Source organism: Perissodus microlepis, chromosome 13 (genome assembly GCF_051167445.1).
Source record: "Perissodus microlepis isolate ML-2025 ecotype Zambia chromosome 13, ASM5116744v1, whole genome shotgun sequence".
NCBI lineage: Eukaryota > Metazoa > Chordata > Actinopteri > Cichliformes > Cichlidae > Perissodus > Perissodus microlepis.
The window spans coordinates 6874386-6895210 of record NC_140473.1 but is presented as its reverse complement, the minus strand read 5'-3'; the positions used below and the strand labels follow the sequence as shown (position 1 = coordinate 6895210).

Genomic DNA, 20825 nt, shown 5'->3' with positions numbered 1-20825 from the left:
ACAGGGAGTTATTTTTTGGTGAAACCTTGTTTACATTTTTGTGACCAAATTTACCTAGTGACTGCAAGCAACCTTAGGGAGTAAGGTTGGTGGAGTAATGCTTATTTTTTTTTCTATTTACTGGCTGTTACCAGGCAGTCACTAACCAGTCTCCATGCCTGTGTGACTGGTCACAAAGGGAAATTCCAATCTTCCAATCCTGAGAATCTGAGGTATTATGTTACTTAACATGTAACAATTTGCACAGTGGCATTTGTTGGTTGGCAGCCTTGGCATTAAATCGTCTGCCTTGCATTGATGAAAAGTGGCCAAATATGGATCAATGTTGCTCCTTCGTGGACGTTTTCAATAACAAGTGCTTGAAAAGTTCACTCTTACTCATTAGCGATGTTAGATGTCAGCTGGCAGCACTGTGTTGTCAAATAGTCTCAGAGGAGAAGCTTGTATAAAGGCAAGGAGAATTTGTAACTCTAAAGCTTTTGTAATGTTTCTTATAAAGGGATGTTAATATGCAGAACAGCTACAGAACACACTCACATTATTATTAGATGATAAAGCAGCCGGCATGGTGGTGCAGTGTTTTGCTCTGCAAGAAGGTCGCAGGAAGAAGGCCCTGGGTTCAAATCCAGTCTTGGGCCTTTCTATGTGGAATTAACTGTCAATTGACTGTCGTTGTGAATCCGAGTTATTGTGTTTGGTATATACACTGCTGTGTGCCATGGCTAGCCAGTGCTACCGTCACTCAGCAACATAATACCTTGTAACCAAAAATAAAAGTGAAAGACAGCCTCTACCAGTCAAGCATTTGCATGACTCTCAAAATCTCAGCTTCACTATGGCACTTCAGCAATTATTCAGAAGATTTGCATATTACATATAATATTTTAACATTATCTGACTTAATGTTTTTACCACTGTTCCCTTCAAGGTCATTTCCTTGCACAGGTCTACACCAGTTTGAGTGCTGGTGCTATTTTCAGATCACTCCCTGGAGGTCAAGTTCTAAAGACTGTTACATACCTCCAACTTCTGCAAATATCAGTTTCAATCTGACCTGACCTTTGAGGATCGTAACTGGTGATAAGTGCCTGGTGTCCAGCTGTGACCCAGAGACCAAACAGCAGTAAAAGAGCCCAAAGTTACCAATCCTGAAGAAGGTTAGAAGGTTAGGATCGGGGGCTTCACAGATTTCTGAACTTTAGATTCAAATTCTACAGTCGGACTGCCAAACTCAGTTTTACTGAATGTCCTGAAAGGTCTCAAGAGGAACACTGAGAACAGAGGACCTGAACTGTGGCATGCTGGGCTTGCTCATGGTACATATACTAGTTGCAGGATTGGATCCCTCACAGTTATCCTTCCCTAAGTTTACACAATGCAGGTGATAACGCCAAACGCGCCATTTGAAATGGTTATAAAGGGAATTCCTGGGAGTGATCTAAGGACTTTTCCCACCTATAATTCATTTAATCTGGTCCAAAGGTGTTAATGAGTTTGTAAACTTGTAGCTTTTCCCCGTGGTTTGTTTTGTTTTGTTTTGTTTTTTACACATGACTAAATCCAAGTGGCTCAAATTACATCACTAAAAGCTACGTAAGAGTGTTCAGCCTGCTTATTGGCCAGATGTGTCTGGAGCAGGAGCAACAAAAGTAAATATAAGAAGAAGGTGGTGTGTAAGAAAACAGAGAGTTTGCATTCATTGTACGGCTAGTTGCCTTCCTGCACATCCCTTTGCACATCCATAGTACCTTCTTGCATTGAGAATGCAAAGCAGACGCTGTTACGGGATGTTTTTTAGCTCAAACTTGTAACATACACTGTAAAAAAAATCCGTAAAAATACAGTACAATCTACTGTATAAACGTGAAGGAATTTTCCGTATTAGTCATTTACAGGTATTTTTCTGTATTTCTCAACTACTGCAATGCATTGTGGGAAAAAGAACCCGAAAAGGAGGGAAAAGCAAGCGCAAGAGCAGCCATTAGGCTTGTTTCAGGCTTCATCTGGATTTTGGACTCTGAAGTTGGAGAAACTGCCTTCAAATTTCTGTGGTAAGTATTAAAACTCATGTTTTCTTTTATTAAAATAATGTTTTTCAAAAGACTCCGCGTTTTTATTTAGAAAGAATTGTTAATTTATTTGTTAACTGGTTTTGGCTGTCTCCAGACAAGTCAGGAATATTTTGCTGACTCATTTTTTAAAATAATTGTTATTTAGGTTTAACATGACTTAAGCTTTCCATTTTAGTTAATGTTAAAAAATTTTTTTACTGTGATACCACCAGTTTTGCCCTTCAGTGGCTGAACCAGTTTTCATAAATATTATAGTTAGCTGTCTGTGTCTCTCTGGGTATTACACAGCTGTGACTGCTAACTAGCTAATTAGCGAAAGTCAGTATGTGGATAACTGGGAAAAGTGAAAACTTCATGGTCCTAGAAATTATTCTAGGAGTCTAATAAGTACTATACCAATACCTGTGTTTTACAGTTGGCTCTGCTGCACACTTTAAAGGGTTTCAGGAAAAGATACACTAACCCTAGTTTAAGCCTCAGACCTTCCTGGCTGACGCTAGCAAATGCTAATGTTAGCCTCTGATTTGGGCTGCTAAAGTAAAGACTTTTAGCTAGCTGACAAGCATAGATTATTTCGGTGGTTAACAGACTGTAGTGGTAATATTATTGAAAGTATAGTTTCACCTCAGCACATTTACAATTATGTGTATTTTGTAGCACATAGAAATGTTTAGTTAATATTTACAGACAGACACATTTTCCCTGTAACTGTGTTTTTACTCCAACATTTGTTGAAAATGTAATTTATGAAATGCTGAGCAGCATTTCTAGTATGTGGAATATTTTTGTCACCCCACTGTGCTAATGTGATTAAATACTTATAATTATTACTAAAAAAATTCAATAATAAATCAATAATAACTATTTCTTGATTGAACTATAATGTAAGCGCAGTGCTGGTGTGCAGGCATATAAATATATGCCTTGTGGGGGATGCTGACATATTATAAACTGTTGTGTCTATATCAAGCTTTTAGCCAAATATAAGCAGAGCTATTTGTATCTTTCTTAAAAATGCAGATCCTTACAGATTATTTGAGAAATGGATCAACAGCTATCACTACTTGAAACACTCTAAGTCCTGCAGTGGAAAAATATCCCTTATTTCACCTTTGATCACACACTTTGGTTTTCCAGTGCAGAGCAATGGCCAAGAAAAGGAAAGACTTCCCCGAGTGAAAAAAAAGATGAAGATACAAGCTGGTGATGATCCAGAGCAGCTGGTCTCAGGAAATGAAGAAAAACCCTGATCACCTTCTCTGCAAACACAAGGTGAGTTTAATGTTGTGGTTGATTTAGTTTTTCAAGGTATGTATGTTACTTTAATTATAAACTGCTTTTGTTGCAACAGAATGGTGTTATGTGTATGCATTATAATCCTTTGTAGGGCTGTGTGATATGACCAAAATCTCACATCCCAATATAAGACATATCTCTCCTGATAACGATATATATCACAAAATAGTGCATTTTCTGTAAATTCTGTGATTCTCGGGCAACTCGACTTATGTGAAGTGTTTTCAGTTGGGCGTCGGGTACCTGGAGTCGAGTGTTTTGACTGATGCACGAAACTATACATTTTTAGACATGAGTTTAAACGGCCGCCATTTTCTTTCTGAGTATTTATTTCACGGCGTGCTGCGAGGAAAAGCCTGTTCTAATGTTTGAGTCTAAGGATTATTTTGAGCACCTGACGGCTCTTTTTTGCTTTTCATTCGTAAACTCTCTCGAAACTCTTTCATGTGATTCGTGTAGGTGGTTAAAGAGGTGTGGTGGTGGGGACCAGTTTGTGGCATAATTTGCATAGTACAATTTTTCATAACCAAACCATGTCCATGCTACAGAGGTAGCCCCTCATTTAACAATAAGGTCCTCGATTTGTTTTGACTGGTCCTTCTGATGGAGCTAGCTGGTTCTGCCTCATCCTTGCTGGTCATGCTGGTATTCTCTGTGCCTTCATCTGCGTGGTGACTGTAAGCGCCATTTATAGTTACTTGATGTTTTTATTTGAGGTCATTTGTTTGATGCATATTCTGAAATTTTATGTTTGAGAATAATGTATATCATTTCAGTTTATTTTGAAAAGTCTCAACAGAAACTTGAGCTTTATTGTGAAAGGTTTATGTGGAAAATAAACAAGCGGACGGCGGAGCCACACAATGGTTTTACCGTCATTGTTGGTAACGAAAGTACGCGTAAAAACAGTCACTTGTCCGTCCATAGTGTGGTTATTGTAAGTATAAGAGAAAGAGAGAACTTTAAGAAATAATATAGCAACTACAGTGACCATCAAAATCATGAAAAAAAATATTGCCGTAAACAGTTTATTTTGCGACACCATAAAACAAACGATAAGGTATAATATGAAACGATAGACATTTTTATATCGTCATCTGATATATATCGTCATATCGCACAGCCCTAATCCTTTTTTTGTTTATGTTGTTTATGCTCTAGGTAAAAAAAATTATAAAAATACAAACTTTTTAAAAATGTCTTGTTTCTCTTTTTTTCCTCAGAATAAATTGCAACTAGTCTCAATGGCTGAGATGGAGGAGCAACACAGCGACACGTTAACCCCGACTGCTGCAGTTCCTGTATGAACTGAGCAACTCTGAAAATCCAAGGAAAAGCTGAGTGTATTTTATTTAAAGCTCAGATGGACCTTGATGTACTAACATGCAGGCTGCATTCAGGACTTTGTCACACTGGTATATGAAGAGTGGTAACAAGACTTTGTAGTAATATGTCTTAGTATTGTCTTATTTGTTGTGATTTAGGGTGTGTGCGCACAAGCAGAGGTTTTTGTTTGTAACCGTAATCTCGTTTTCAGAGCCTTGTCTAACATTTAATGGTCATGAAATATGTCAGACTTTTTCCTCTACTTAAACAGCTAAGAGCATTTGAACACCGTGGAGAAAAAGGTGTGCATTAAGGATTTTGAACTATGATGTTTAAGTGTTGTCACTGCTGAGGATACTTATTCACTACGCTGCTGTTTACAGTTTAACTCTTCATCAGAACAAGCACTTCTAATTGTACTTTGCTCCTCACTGACAAAACAAGTCCCGTAAATACACTTTTATCTTTAAGTTTGGGACAGTAATCTGTCTTAATTTATTATGTGTTGTAGTTATCATATGGGGAAAAGTCTTGTGGTTATCCATCCGTCCTGTTCGAATAAACCCAAAGTTCAGGAACATCTTCTTTAGATCTCTTCAGTTTTATTCATGTGGCACCACTTAAACACTCAACAAATTTTGACTCAAGTATGTTATATGTTAAGGTAAAGACCCCAAAGAATTAATCTCAGACAAATGTTCACACAAATGTGAATTACATTCACTTCATTAATGAAGTGAATGCAATTCAGTAATCAAAGGTGTTTGGCTATAACTGACTACATGTGTATACTGTATCATAAGTGGACAGACATGGATGTAAACCACACCTTAACCATTTGGCTGAGGCAAAACTACCACAAGGCAGTGATTCTAACTAAAAGGTACTCTGGATATTATTAAATGTGAACATATTGTTAAATATGACATTTTTTGTTTGTCAGGTGTCCTGTTTGAAGAAAACACTTGGTAGCCACTTGAATGAATTTAAATAAACACATTTACATGAGGGCAACCTGATTTCAAGGAAATAAAAATGCTCAAATTTGAAAACTTGTGAGTTATTTTGTTCATGTATCAGCTGTTTAGTCGTTTTATGACAAGATGGATGCTGTCGTTATATTTTAGTATAGTGTTTGAGTTAAGGAGAATAAAAGAATATTTAACATTAATTGTACCAATGTTGTTGTGTGCAAAGCACAAATTAATTTAAGTTTTAATTTATGAATTTTTGAGTACATGGTGTACTAGGTTGTAATTGCATAGAAATGTACGTTTAAGGATATAAAGAACTATATTTAATGAGTTACAGTGAAAAGAAGTGCTTGGAAATAGTAATATAAACAGAAATTTCAATTTTTCTATTAACGGAAAATATCAGTTAATGATACAGAAAATATACTGTGAATAAACGGAAGTTTCCGTTTTATAGCTGAAGGAAATGTCCGTAAATAATACAGAGAGTATACTGTAAATCTACAGAATTTTCCGTTTTATCATTTACAGAAAAGTCCGTCAAACTTCCGTAAAAAAACAGAAAATGTACTGGCAGAAAATTACCAGGACATTTTCCGTTTTTCTACGGAATATTTTTTTACAGTGTACACCTGGTAGTTAGTTCGGATCGGGGTCGGATCATGTTCACACTAAAAACAAACCACACTTGAGTTGTTCGGAACTGCACTGAGGCTACAACCCACAAGTTCTGGGTCTATAGGTTCAATTTTACTAGCTCCACAAAATGAAGCTAACAGGATGAAGCTAACAGGCTGCAACATATCTGCGTGGATGTTTAAAAATGTTTCTAAGACTTCTAAATTCCCCTCCTGATGCATATGTGCCCGAAAAGGGTTTTTCAAAAAGCAATCACTGAAAAACAGTCAGTACATTTTTCCTCACAAAGGATCCCAAAGTAGGTAAAATAAATCTTTCATTAAATTTGATGGATTTGGTTCATTAAGGAAGAAAAGACATATGATTATTTAACCTCTGTAGTGCAAACCAATTATAAAGTCAATTGTTCTTTGGATATTTGGAAAATGTTCCAAAAGCCCAGAAATGCAATTTTGTGATATCATTACCCAGTGTAAAGTACAGACATACAGAGTATGAGGAATATAGGGCGAGTGGGTTTTCTAACTCAAATCTACAATAGGCCACACAACACAAAAGTAAACCTAGATACTGGTAAATTGTGGCTTTGGTGGACAGTTTTCATTTAACTGAATGCATACTGTCTTTATGTCTGCCATCAGTTTGAGATATTAAATTAACTGTTGCAATCAAGCAGTAATCTGTAGGTATTAAAAAGATTAAGCACAGGGCTGAAAGCAGCAGGTGTTTGAGTGATCAGTTTAGTCTCCACAAGCAAGTCAGTCCACATAGACTACCCTGTTAAAATACCCAATTTTGCAGTGGAAACAAGTACTTTCCCAGCCTGGTACAGATGTGGTTTTGTCACAATAGGTATTTTAAAATTTTCACTTTTTTTTTTGTTTTAATGAGAAAGGTTTACTCTTCTTGGGATTGTGGCCTCCTTGATTGACAGTTGGGTGCAGACACAAACTAGTACTTATAAAGCACTTGTCTACTGAGCACTCAAAGGATTTTCCACTACAAGGTTCACTATCTTTTCCAAGGATACTTCAACACACAGACATGTGACGCTCCCCACCATGTAGGGCAGCACGGCGGCATGGTGGTTAGCACTGTTGTTGCACCACAAGAAGGTCCTGAGTTCAATTCAGGCTGGGGTCTTTCTGTGTGGAGTTTGCATCTTTTGCGTGGGTTCTCCCCGGGTACTCCGGCTTCCTCCCACAGTCCAAAGACATGCAGTTAGTGGGGATAGGTTAATTGATCAATCCAAATTGCCCATAGGAGTGAATGTGAGTGTGAATGGTTGTCTGTCTTTGTGTGTTAGCCCTGCGACAGACTGGCGATCTGTCCAGGGTGTACCCCGCCTCTCGCCCTATGACAGCTGGCATAGGCTTGAGTGCCCCCTGCAGCCCTGAAAAGGATAAGCGGATGACATATTGATATACCTAGATCAGCCCTCTAACTCCCTGCCTTCGTTGATGAATCTATGCCAAAAATTTGGGAAACTCTCTGGCTATAAAATTAATATGTCTAAAACTCAAATTCTCAGTTATAACTATAGCCCTCCTGCTCACTTGGTTGTTCAATATCCAATGAGTTGGCAAGCACAATCATTGAAATATTTAGGAGTTGTTATTCCCAAGGATTTAACTAAACTATTTGAGGAGAATTTTGGTTCCCTACAAAGGAGAATAGTGGGTGATATTAGACGATGGAACATGATCCCCTCTCTTTCTCTACACTCACGAGTTGAATCTATTAACATGAATATTCTGCCAAGATTATTATATTTATTCCAAACACTACCAATATCTATTGATTCAAGCCGTTTCAATGAATGGGATAAAATAATATCGCGGTTTATATGGGGGGGGGGGGGAAGCGGCCGAGGGTTTGTTTTAAAACTTTACAACTACATAAGAAGGCGGGAGGATGGGGGTTGCCGTCACTAAAAAATTATTTTCAGGCTGCTCAGCTGAAGACTGTGGTCAATTGGTGTGATACAAGCTACCAAGCACACTGGAAGACTATTGAGGAGAACATGTTTTCCTCTCCAATACAAGCTGTCTTGATGGATTCGAACATTCGAAAATGTATTGACAAGGTTTGCAACCCCTGGGTGTCGTGCACACTTAATATATGGAGAAAAGTCGTGAAAGAATTTAAACTGGAACAGGATTTGGCTTTATTTAAATGGTATGCATATGACTCTGACTTTGTCCCGAATAAACTGGACTCACGTTTTAAAAGTTGGTCTGCTAAAGGGTTATCTACATTCGATAGTTTGATAAAGGATGGGAACTTTATTAGTTTTGACACACTGAAACAGAAATACAATCTAGAAAAACAGGATTTTTATCGATACCTGCAAATAAGACATTATATAAAGACAACAATCGGTGTGATGTCAAACACTAATGCAGAACTGGTAACTTTGCTTAGACAGGCGTACAGTGGGGATGTCGATACAAGACTCATTTCCTTTTGGTATAATTTTCTTATAAATAAGCTTCCCCACTCAACTGATTATGTGAAGATGTTATGGGAAAAGGAGGGAGGGATGTGTATTTCAAGGGATGAATGGACTCAGATGTGGGAACGGCAATGGAGGAGTACTTCCTCCAACAGCTGGAGGGAATTCGGATGGAAGTCTTTGATAAGGTTCTTTATTACTCCGTGTCTAAAGGCTCATTATGATGGGAATCCTCCTGTGTGTTGGAGAAACTGTGGACACCAACGAGCACATCACACCCATATTATGTGGGACTGTCCTGTGCTACGGACTTACTGGAAAGACATTCATGGTACATTACAAGGCATTTTTGACTGTACATTCTCTTTGGACATGAAGACAATCATTTTTGGTTGTATACCGCAGAACTGGTCTAAAAATGATACATGTCTGTTAAGAGCTTTACTTGTTGCAAGTAAGAAAAGTATAACTAAGAAATGGTCCTTGCAAGATATACCGACCTTGTCATTATGGTGGGAAATTACGCTAGAGATTTATAGGGTGGAGGAAGTAACAGCTCATGTCAATGACAGGGTGGGTTGGTTCCATTTGTGTTGGGATAAGTGGGTCCTATATGCCAATACCCATAAACCGAATCTTCTTTTCAAAGCTTGAAACCATGAAACCACCAACCTAGCTAACTGTTTTTTTTTTTCTCTTTTTTTTTCTCTTTCGTTTTGTTTTGTTTTTCCCTTGTAAATTGTGTTGGTTAATGCCTGTAATCACCTTCGTGAAGTAATATTTTAGAAATAAAGAATTAAAAAAAAAAGAGAAAAGGATAAGCGGAAGCAAATGGATGGATACATTAATAAGATGCCTGAATTGTTGAACATTTTTAGAAGGCATGACTTCTGTGAAGATATATTAGAGCAACAGGCAACATGACTGGCTGATATCTTGTTATTGTTCTTTGGAAATTTTTGGGTGGAACCAAATATGGAAGTCTCCCATTAGTTCTAATACCGCGGAAGCACTAGCTGGTAGTCGGGCCGTACGCGTGTCTTTGTGCAGTTGAACGTAATCCACAAAGTCCGCTTGTAGTTGAAAAACAAACAGGCAAACATTTATTTCCACAGTTTTGAAATACAGTGATCCGTTTGAATGTTCCTGTGCACTGCAAACACGGTAAGAAAATTGTTTTACTCCACAGCTAGTTAAAGCCCCGTTACTCCCCACTGCCAGTCGCAAACGCTCCCCCCGTGCACAGTTACCGTGTATTAAAGGAACAGTACGTAAAAATTAAATAAGGCAAGAAAATACAATTTAACTGTAAATCTTACACTAAACAAATTATAAAGTAAAAACTAAAATTCCCCATTATCTTACACTTATCCTTATCCAAAATGATTCAAATTATTAACAAATATACACTCTGTGCAATCTGAGTAAACTAAGGGATGATTAGACCTTTATCTTATATAAGTTCATTCTATTCAGGAATTGTGGAGTGTTGCATTACCACTAAATATAATGTGAAAAAATGGATAAGAAGCCATAATTTCACTTACAGATAAGTAAAAAAAAAACAATCATTTAAATCCCAGTTTCTGTGAGAGGGTGGGATTCATTTTTTTACTAAACTTTAAAACTATTGCTCACTACCCTTCTGACTACTGCAACACATGATGAGGCACACTGTGGGTGAACAACATCTGGATTTGTCTTAACATCCCCCTTTTGAAATAAAAACCCTTACTTTTTGTAGAAATACCCAAACAATAACAGAGGAAAGTTGGTCATATTTCACTATTACACAAAAGCTTTGTTTTTTTTTCCTAATCGGACAAAACCAATTTATTTAGTAAAGCTACAATGTGGTGAAGCAAATAATCAACACCCAGGGGCTTTAAATGATGCAGTTTCTTCTTACAGCTCTCTATATAGGGTAATCCGTTAGACAAACAAAGGAAGTGTGGGAAAACCTGCAGTGATCTCAGGAAGCAGGGATGAAGGAGCGTATCCGGAGGAGCAGTGTATGTGTTAGTGAAGGAGGAGGAAGTGGTGGTTCAGAGTGGTGTCAGAGTCATGAAGAGAGGATGAGCATCGTCCCAGCAACAGCACCCCAGTGAGGTGTCAACCACATGCTGGCAGCAAACGGCCCTTCATTCCACAGCCATGCACTATTGATTTATTCAACCCGGCTCCCTTTTTATCTCTCACCATCTCTGCCTCAAACTCTTTTACTCCCACATTACTTCTACATGCCCTTTTCTTATGCATAACACCACCCTAGCCACCTACCCATTCTTCCTGTGCTTTCTCCCACTCTCGCTGTCTTGCTGTGACTGGGAAATTCACAGCTTACTTACGCACATAAGTCAAGTTTACACTCTCTCTTTTTTCTATCTGCTTAGCCTCCAATTTTCTGCTGTCATATGTTCACTATAAGTCTGATGCAGAGTGTTAAAAAAAATCAACACTTATGTCTTGGGTGAGCATCGGTTATTTTTTTTCTGATGGTAGCACACATGCGTGCACTTATCGGCCCCTTTTGTGCATCGCTTGTATACTAATTGGATCGAGATATAGGGAATTTTGGAAGCTGGATCAACACCTTGGGCTCTTTTTTGTGTTTTGGGAGCTGGTTCCTGGGCAATTTTTGTGATGTATGGGGTGAAGTTGGCTGCTGCTGTTAAAGAGTACAGTTGCCATTTAATGCTCTGGTTGACTGGTGTATAACCTCAAGCAGATATATACCAGCAAACACAGGGGAAGAGAGGCAGGGAAGCTAAACATCTTGACTTCTTTCTCTTGCAGTACAAGACCTCGAGTGCATTGATAACACTGACATGTCACAGATGAGGAGATGGTTGGAGGGGATATTGGAGCACTGAACCTTAAATGCATCACACTGAATACATCCTTTACCCGATGGAGTTCACAACTTACAGAGGAAACAAAGAAACGGCTCAGAGAGGATCAAAGCTGGAGCAAACAGCGAGGCCCTGTCTGTGCTTGGTTTTAGAGTTTTAGAGAGACTAAAGATGATAAATATCACAAAATGCCTTAAACATCTCTTTCACAGCATGCATAAAAAGTAAATTCTTTTATATTCATTGTTCGAACCATGAAACTTAATGTTACATGAAAAAAAAAAAAAAAGATGGAGGCATGTGCCCGCTACCCATTCATTAGATATGGGACAGATAAAATCCATCTCTTAGATGCTAATCGTGTTAAAACTCTTCTCAGTGGGTTCTCTGACCTTCTTTCATGGTTTCTTTTTGAGCATGCGGTGAGGCGGGCTGCTGTGTGAACATGGTTTGCAGGCATGTTCATGATAGTCGGTGATGGGGGGTAAATCGGCGTGCTATATCAACGTCCCTGCACACCAAGTCTCACTATCAGACTTAACTCCTCATTAATTAGATGAATGCAATTGCAGGGTGGATTTTTAAGCCTGCAGTGCTGATTCCACACAGCTGCTTTGACAACATGACAGTTGACAGACTGGTGCCAAGGCTCCGTGCATGTTTATGTGTGTTTCTGTATATGACACTTTAAAGTTCTAGTTTTCCACAGGTGAGATGATTGTATATATAATGACTAGAAACTAGGGCCATTTTTATGCAGTTGTGGTCAAAACTTTATCATGGGCATGAATGTTTTTTTTTTTTTCAACTAATCCTTTCAAGGGTGGAATAATTACTAAGCATACATCTTTAATTCTTTTATTTGTTTTATTCGGTCTCGTTCCATTAAAATTAAACTACCATAAAAGTTAGAGACATGTTTATTTGTTTTTGCAAATTTAGCAGGAGATCAAATAATTGTACATAATCTACTTACTGTACATACAGTGAGTAACTAAAGTTTATTATTAAAGCACTTTTCATAGACAAGTTGTCACAAGTGGTATACAACAAAAGAGAATAAAAGAAATTAGAAAAATGAAGTACTTTAATAGCAATGCAAAATAAAGTTAAGACATGGAATGACAGACATGAACGAGTACTTTTAAAAACAGTTTCAGTCAATAAAAAAACTTACACTAAAAAAATGGCTAAACACCAAAGTTTTAAACTGATATTTAAGATTTCACACAGTCAGCTAAATGCAGCTGTAGTGGGAGAACGTTCCAGTATCTTGGAACATTGATTAAAGACTTGTTCTTTGTAAAAGTCTTTGCAAGTACAAGTAGAGCCACTGCATTTTGTATCACTTGAAGATGTCAAATGGCCCTTTTTCCACTAGTACCTGCTCAGGTCAACTCTGTGTGGCTCGACACAGTTGTCAGGATTTTCCATTAGGTGGCAGTACCTGGTACCAGGTACTTTTTTAGTACCTACTCGGCAAGAGTTCCAAGATGAACCGAAAATGTGATGTCAGCAGACTGCATAACACCAACTGGCAAGTCAGTGGCTACACTAGAGTATCTCCTTTACAAAAATCAAAGCAACATTTTTGAAATGTGGAAACAAGAGAAATGGCTGCACAAAAACAACACCGTGATCCCCGAGTCTGACAAAAAGCCATACACCAAGCAGCAGGTATACCATCGCCATGATGTCCTCCTTTGTTGTGGTGTTCGTGTCACATAGAAATGATGTCATGCGACATTCAGCTGCATTGCTATAACAACCCCTCGCACATTAAGTGTAATGGAAAACGAGTCAAGCCCCATCGAGATTCTTCGAGCTGATCTAATGGAAACTAGGTACTAATGAAAAAGGGCTAAAAGAGATTGTTTAACTGAACACTACAGTAATATAAACACGATAACACAGATGCACAAATAACTTTCTTGAGTTCCTTGCATGAAGGAAAGAGAGAAGTAGATTTTACATGTGAATCAATGCCAATCAAATATTATGCTAATATCTCAAATGCTGGACATAGCAGTTGCATGAAAAAGAAGCAAGATCCTGACTGATTTTAGGATAAAAATTCAGGATCATTGTCTCAGTTTTGTTGGTGTTTAAGACAGGGAGCCAGTTCCTAATTCGGGTAAACAGTGGACTCAGGTAGACAACCTATCCAGCTGGTGAAGCTTAAAGACATATACAAGTGAATGTCATTGGCATAGAAATGTAAGAAAAACACTGAATAATGCCAAATGAAAAATGTAGAAAGAAAATAATAAGGGTCCCAGGACTGAACCTTGTGGAACTCCACATATTATGGAGGCAAAGTCAGAGAAGAACTTGTTTATCCTAAGAGAGAAAGTCCTATCAGATACACATGAAGGAAAACAGTCTAATGGAAAGTCACATACCAGCCAACCTTAACCCTATTTAGTAAAATCGTATGGTCAACAGTATCAAAGACTGTGCTGAGGTCAAGTCAAATGATATATGATGAATGTTATAGACCTTCAAAAGAATAGTCTCAATGAAGTACTGCTTTTGAAAACCAGACAAAATGGATACAAAATCTCCAATCTGTATAATAAGGCTCTGAATTGACTTTCTACAATTTTTTACAATAATTTGCAGACAAATGGAAATTACAAAATATGGTGAAAATTACCAATAGCGCACGGATCAAGATTACATTTCTTTAGTAAAGGATTTACCTCAGCATGTTTAATATTGAAGGAAACACAGCCTTGCTTCAGGGAACTGTTAATAATAGACAGCAACAATGGACCAATGCTATTGAAAGTCCCGAAGGGAGGTAATTTCTCTAATGAACATGATGAGGGTTTCATCTTGTTTATTACTGTGGTTAAGTCATTTAGTGCAATTAGAGAAAAAGAAGTAAATGATTCAGGGCCCTGAGGACCATTTTCAAGCTCAAATATATACATACATCTCCACCAATATTTAGTTAAATGTCCCTTAGAGAGTTGCACCTCGATCAGATACTTTTGGTAGCCATTAACAAGCTTCTGGCATTAATCTGGTGGGATATTTGACCATTCTTCTTGGCGAAATTGGTAAAGTTTATTTAAATTGGTTGATGTTGATGTTGCGAACATTTTTCTTGTAATACAAAGGGGGGCCTAGTAAAAAAAGTTTGGGAACCACTGGTCTATGGTGAGCTAAAGCTCAATTCGCTGTGGACAGGGATGCAGGTATTTCAGCCGTTTCCAGTTCATGACTGGTTTGAGACTTAGTAGTCCCTGGGCTGTTCCTCAACATTCTACCCACTTTCCTCTCGTCTGAGGGTGACAATTTGGATCTTCTTCCAGACCTTGGAAAGGTGGTTAAACAATTAAACAACTTATAACTTTTACTTATATACAGATGTTTGAACTGATGACTTTGGTATCTGCAGTTGTTCAGAAATAGCGTCATAAGATCTTCCTTACTTATATAAATCTACAATTGTCCTTTATAGATCATCACTTTTCTTGACCTTACTCTTTGTGTACGTCGGTCCAGGGAGTTATTTTAAATAAATGCTTTTTATTCTAGCAAAGAGAATCTTCCACTTGCAGTCAATCATGGTGACTTACCAGAAGTTAATAGGTCTTGGCTGTGTCAAATTATGAGACACTGTGGAATCTTCAGCACCACTTTTCAGAAGATTTAAATGAGTGTACGTGTATATTTAAACCTGAATGTACTTTTGACTTCATGTGAACAAGAAATTCAAACATGTAGACCCAATTTTTGTTTTTTCAAGACAATAAAAACGTGTGTTATACAACCATTCCACCCGCAAAAGTTTGCTCAAAAATCAGCTGAATTTGTCAAGAAATAAGAAGGGAACCTAAGGGAGCCTTTGAGTTAAAGTCTACACTTCAGTCACATATTGATTGTTTGAAGTGGTGGTGTACAGAGGCACAAATACAGAAAAGTACCCTCTTTGTTTTTAGCTCTGTTTTGGTCTCCACCAACTAAATATTTGGAAATATTTGGCTCTTTAGCTGCTAAATATTTTCTGATTTAAGTCGTGTACATTTTTCCAACAATTATTCACTTTTTGATGCAAAATTCCTTCAAGATGTTTGAAAGCTTTCTTTGAATCCTCCCTGCTTTTCATTCAATGATGAAATGAAGGAAGAGTCTTTTCTAACTTTTGTTTGCACTTTGGAAAATCGGAAGTTTACCCTGTGGATTTTATGTCAAGTCAGATTCGGGTAGCCTCAGAACACTGTTCCACACACATCTCCTTAAACTGCTAGTAACACATCCTTCTCACTAAACACTTGCACAACACCAATGTGCCCTTTCACCTATCCAGTAACAAGCTTGCTTTTCCAATTTGTCGCATGCTGTGAGGAGAACCTAGCTTCGTGTGCGTGTGTGTTTGTGTGCTGTAAAGGGTCATTCTTTTTCCATGTGCTGCAGTAAACGGGTCACTGCGTCTCCTGGGTGAGCTGGGCTTAAGTCTTGCTGCTCACTGACCTGATGCTGCATGTCTGCACAGAACTGCGGGTGATGCATTGACCTCAGATAGCGCCTTGACTAGAGGAGAGGAAATGAAGGTCTGCCCTGAGCTCTGATAACACTGAGCTGCATTAAAGTTCAGGTCTAGGATTTCAAATTCCTTACTTTTCAATATCTGTCCTTGGAGGGGGGGTGGTGGGTGGAAGATGGATAGGCTATATGATATTAAAGCGGCATCGGCTTTTATTATTATTCTTAAACATTATTGATTCATGCACCACATAAATGGCAGTATCGCAACACATTAGAGTTAGTGTAATATGAAAAACTAACCTAAAATAATCCAGTTAAAAGCTTCTTATTAATGCTGAATTGAACAATGTAATATGAAAGGATAAATTTATGGGAGTGCATAAAAAAAGGAAAACAGAAGCATCTGTGGTCCTTTTATTACACTACACACCTCTTCACAGCACTCAGAAGTGTTGTTGATAGTGCACAGGTCAGTAAAAAGAAAGATTCCAAAAGACACAGATATTTTTTTGTGTTTTTTAAGATGCACGTCAGATGGATGCGTGAGAAATTAGAAAAAAACAATGTGCTTAGAATGAAAAACAAAGTAAAAAAACTCCACGTGTGAATGTACTGAATAAAATATTCCTCTGTGAATGGCATGGTGTCTGCATGCATTCTTCTTTTGAAACCTGTTTTACATAGAAAACAGCTTTGCAAGAGTTTGCCAAATTATAAATGCTACATTACATATTGTCCCAACTATACTGTTACAAGCCATTCATTATTTTTATCTAAACACACAATTTGATTTCCACCTTCCTACTTTCTCATGCAGATAACTGAAGACATTTTGTAACTAAAGTAATAACTGTAATGTAATACTGAATTTAGTAGCAATGAGTCAGATTACTTGTTGGTGACCTAATGGCTCTGTAGCAGTTAAATATTGCAATTTCTAACAACCTTGCTCGCTTTATAGAGTAATTGGTCTAAGATATCCTGAATTGAACTTCTTTCTCACATTTGACTCTTTACAAATGTGTGAGTCACTTGGTGATAAATGAATTCAAAACTACAGGGCCCTGTCTGTCAAAAAGTGTGCCACTTTAGTCACGTGTAACCAGATCTTTTTAAGCAAACCTGGCCCTTGCTGTGGCGAAGAGAGTACTCAAATGGACAAATTTAATTGAGCACTCCAGTTTCACTCACAGTGTGCGTCAGTTCATTCAAGTCATTCGATTTGCCCTTTGTACATGCAGCTGGAAATGCATGCTGTGACATATAATAAAAGCTTTTTTTGTACAGGTAGCAGATTTGCACATTGTCTCAGTTTTGCATTACTGTCGATAGATAGACAATGACTTGATATCAAAACACAGCACTTGAGTTAGTGAGCAAGGCATTGTTTTTGGAGGTATGCACAGTAAAATAGTGATAGAACAGGGATGAGCTGAAAAACTAAACTTTTTTTTTAAACAAGGCAATTATCACATTTATATGATTTAGTAGCACATGCTTTGGGGTTTTGGCAGGAAGAATACTCAGAGGACTTCCATGCAGCAACACATTTCTATTTTGTATCTTCTGCTTCTATAAATGAGTTAATCGTGATAATTGCATCAAATAATGTTTCCTTGTCATTCTAGACAAGTTACATGATGCCTTTTTGAGCAGCTTTAAAGCACACGGTGCTTTAAAGAATAATGCCATGTTGCTTCAATAAACTTATCTTATTTTTTCAGAAAAAGAGATGCATATTTGAAAGAAGAGTAATTCACACACAGTATTTTGAGTCCAGTCCCACCTGCTGCTCTTTTCACTCCTCACTGCACCAAACCTGCTGCATCTCTGAGTCTTTTGACATGTTTTATCATAACCCACACAACAGCATTGCTTGTTTTAGCTAATGAATGACTGCAATAATGATGATGGTTCAACTTTCCTGTGGTGACAAGTTTTCCTCCGCTTGGTTCCGCAACGGTAGCCCATCACTTCAAACTGTGAAGCGGTCCAGCTGAACATGGTGCCAAATGTACTGCTGCGTGCCAGTATACTCCAATATTAGAAAGTGTGACACTTGTTTCATGAGCTCTTTTCTCTCTCTCGTCATTCTGTTAATGTTAATTAAAGGCTTAAATCTTGAGTGTGACTGATGTAGATCAAGTGTATTTTTCCTTTTCCACCTTTTCTTTCCCTTTTTAAAAAAACCCCACTATAATATAAATAATACTAATAATAATAATGAATGGCTATTTGGGATTTAGCAATGACTGTACCACCATGTGGCCATTTATTAACCACTTTCTAAGCTTTTTGAGTTAAGACGCCACAAAAAAAAGAAAAATTCTTAAAGCACACACATAAAGCACACACACACATGAGCTTAAGTACTATTGCTACAGTCAGACGAGGCACCCTATTAGTTTTAAGTAAATTATATGTTGCACAGCAGTATTTGGAAAATCTGTTTCATTTCACTTTTGCTTTCTTTATGTAGTGCCAATTCAAAACATTTCCCTCAAGGTACATTAAATGGCAAAGTAAAGACCCTACAATACTAAAGAAAGCTGTACAATCAAATGATCCCCTATGAGGATCACTTGGTGACAGTGGAAAGGAAAAACTCCCTTTTATCAGGAAGAGATCTCGAACAGCACCAAGAGTCACGAAGAGTCAGACATCTGCAGCCACTGGTTGGCGGGTGATGGGAAAGAGACGTGAGGCTTGTTAATGACACACCGTTTATAAATACAGATATAATGACTATGATTATTACTAGCAGTGATGTAATAGCACTGATAGCTGTATATGGTGTAACTATGTATAGGAACAGATGGATAAAAATAACTGTATCTATAAATGCACTATTATGGATGAGTAATGATAAACAAATGATGAGTTAAGCACATACTAATGCTTAATAGTGTGTGGCATTATTTTAAAGTGCTACCCCTTCACTCTCGTCAGTAATTGTTTCATTGACGTCTCTGTAACTGTAGCAAGATGATTAAGATTTCCTAATAAAGTGACCAGGTAGTGTATTTTACTTTTATGAAATCATATAGGGCACTTATTACTTTTTCTATCAGTTAATTTGAGCATTTTTCCTGGAAAAACAATAAACAGCTTGTTGATAAAATGTCAGAAAAGTGCTGGGAACAGAGTTGTTTTGGTTCTGTATAATTAAGGGTGCAAAACTGAACTGTGCTCGGTTTCTGTCGTACAAAGTGGCCAATTATGGCATTAGAGTACTGTTGTTCCTTAAACAATTACCTGATTTTTTTTAAAACAGCTGTTAATAGTTTGTCTGTCTTTAAAGTGGATATGGCAAACTTGAACATGTACAGTATATTTACCCATCATTTATGCACGTGCCTGCATCAGCCTTGTTTCCTGTGTCTGCGAACAATCCTCATGAGTAAAAAAAAAAAAAAAAAAAAGACAACAAGATGAAAAACACTCATAGCCTCTTGATCAATTTGATTTTTAATGATGAAATAATGATTAAAGCAGCTTCTGATTTCAAAAATAGAGAGCTGTAAATGTGGTAGATTCTTCCTTTCAATCCAGGGTCCAAAAATCCTGCCTTTGTACAGAGAAAGTCTGTGGCTTGCCCCATGGGAGGCTGTGGTAAACAAGTGGAAAATAACAGGCTCCTGTCTGGTGTTTGCCAGCCTCTAATGTCTCTGTCCAGTCATCTAGAAGAAAAACAACATGCAGCAGGTTTCTACTGTACAGGGACGGTGACAGGGACAGGAGCAGAGACAGCCAGTACTGATAGAGGATGGGGGGAGGAAACCTCTCTCTCTGTCTGGTTTCCTTCTACGGGTCAATGCATCTCGCATGTGAATGCACACCTGACATATTTTTACTTGGCTTCTCTTTTTCTTCCCAGTTTTCTCTTCCTTTATTTGCAACAATTTTGCCTTGTTATGCTTTTTAATCTACATCCTTTAGGTGTGCATAAGATCTGCTTTCTTAATTATTCCTTCACCTGTACTGCACCTGCAGGATGCATTTGAAGTGCTGGCAGAGAGCCATGAACTCAATGACATGGAGGGTCCGTGCTTGGCCTTCAGGAGGGCTGCATCTGTGCTGAAGAGTCTGCCCTGGACGGTGCAGAATTTACGGGTCACAGAAGACCTGCCCTGCCTGGGGGAACACTCTATGTGTGTCATAGAGGTAAGGCCCAGTTTCACTTAATCCACAGCAGTCCAGTTAATAGCCAATGGATTTTCCCTCTGTATTTTGGTTCTGGTGTCATGTGTCACTTAAAAACGAAATATAAAGAAATGTCTAATGCCCTGAAAACTGAAACTGTTGCCCTCATTTTATCGTCTGGGTTGGATTTTCTGACAACACGTCTTTTGAATGCAACGTCGCAAAATCAAAGCTTTCAGATTAGGTGTGCAAACCATAACTCACGCAACTTCCCGGACCCTATTTATACAGTTGTGCAATGATCTAAAATAATTTGCTGCCATGAAGATACAGTTTAATATTTTGGAAACACGCTTGGAAGACGTCGGCGATGATTCGAAACACGCAGCATGTGATTTATGAGCTAAAGCACTCGAAACCAATGGCCATTATTAATATTTATGCTTATGTGATATGAAGTGACAGAATTAACTAACACCAGCGTAAAATATTGACACTGATTGATCCTTTGCACTAGCAAATAAGGGATCAATAAAGCCATTTGTATAAAACACCTAATTGAGTAGCGCAT

General features: G+C 37.9%; 1 protein-coding gene and 1 long non-coding RNA gene across 2 annotated transcripts in view; both read left to right on the top strand.

Annotated features, from left to right (window-relative positions):
- dntt (deoxynucleotidyltransferase, terminal) overlaps positions 1 to 20825 on the top strand; it is a 108277-nt gene that overhangs the window by 14372 nt on the left and 73080 nt on the right. The window contains exon 4 of the mRNA XM_084948849.1: positions 20105 to 20275. Within this exon, the coding sequence (XP_084804975.1) occupies positions 20105 to 20275 (171 nt within the window). The remainder of the gene's footprint in view (positions 1 to 20104; positions 20276 to 20825) is intronic.
- Positions 1837 to 4992, top strand: LOC146374572 (uncharacterized). The gene is made up of 3 exons (XR_014801985.1): positions 1837 to 2051; positions 3210 to 3344; positions 4592 to 4992. It is a non-coding gene; the product is annotated as an uncharacterized LOC146374572 (long non-coding RNA).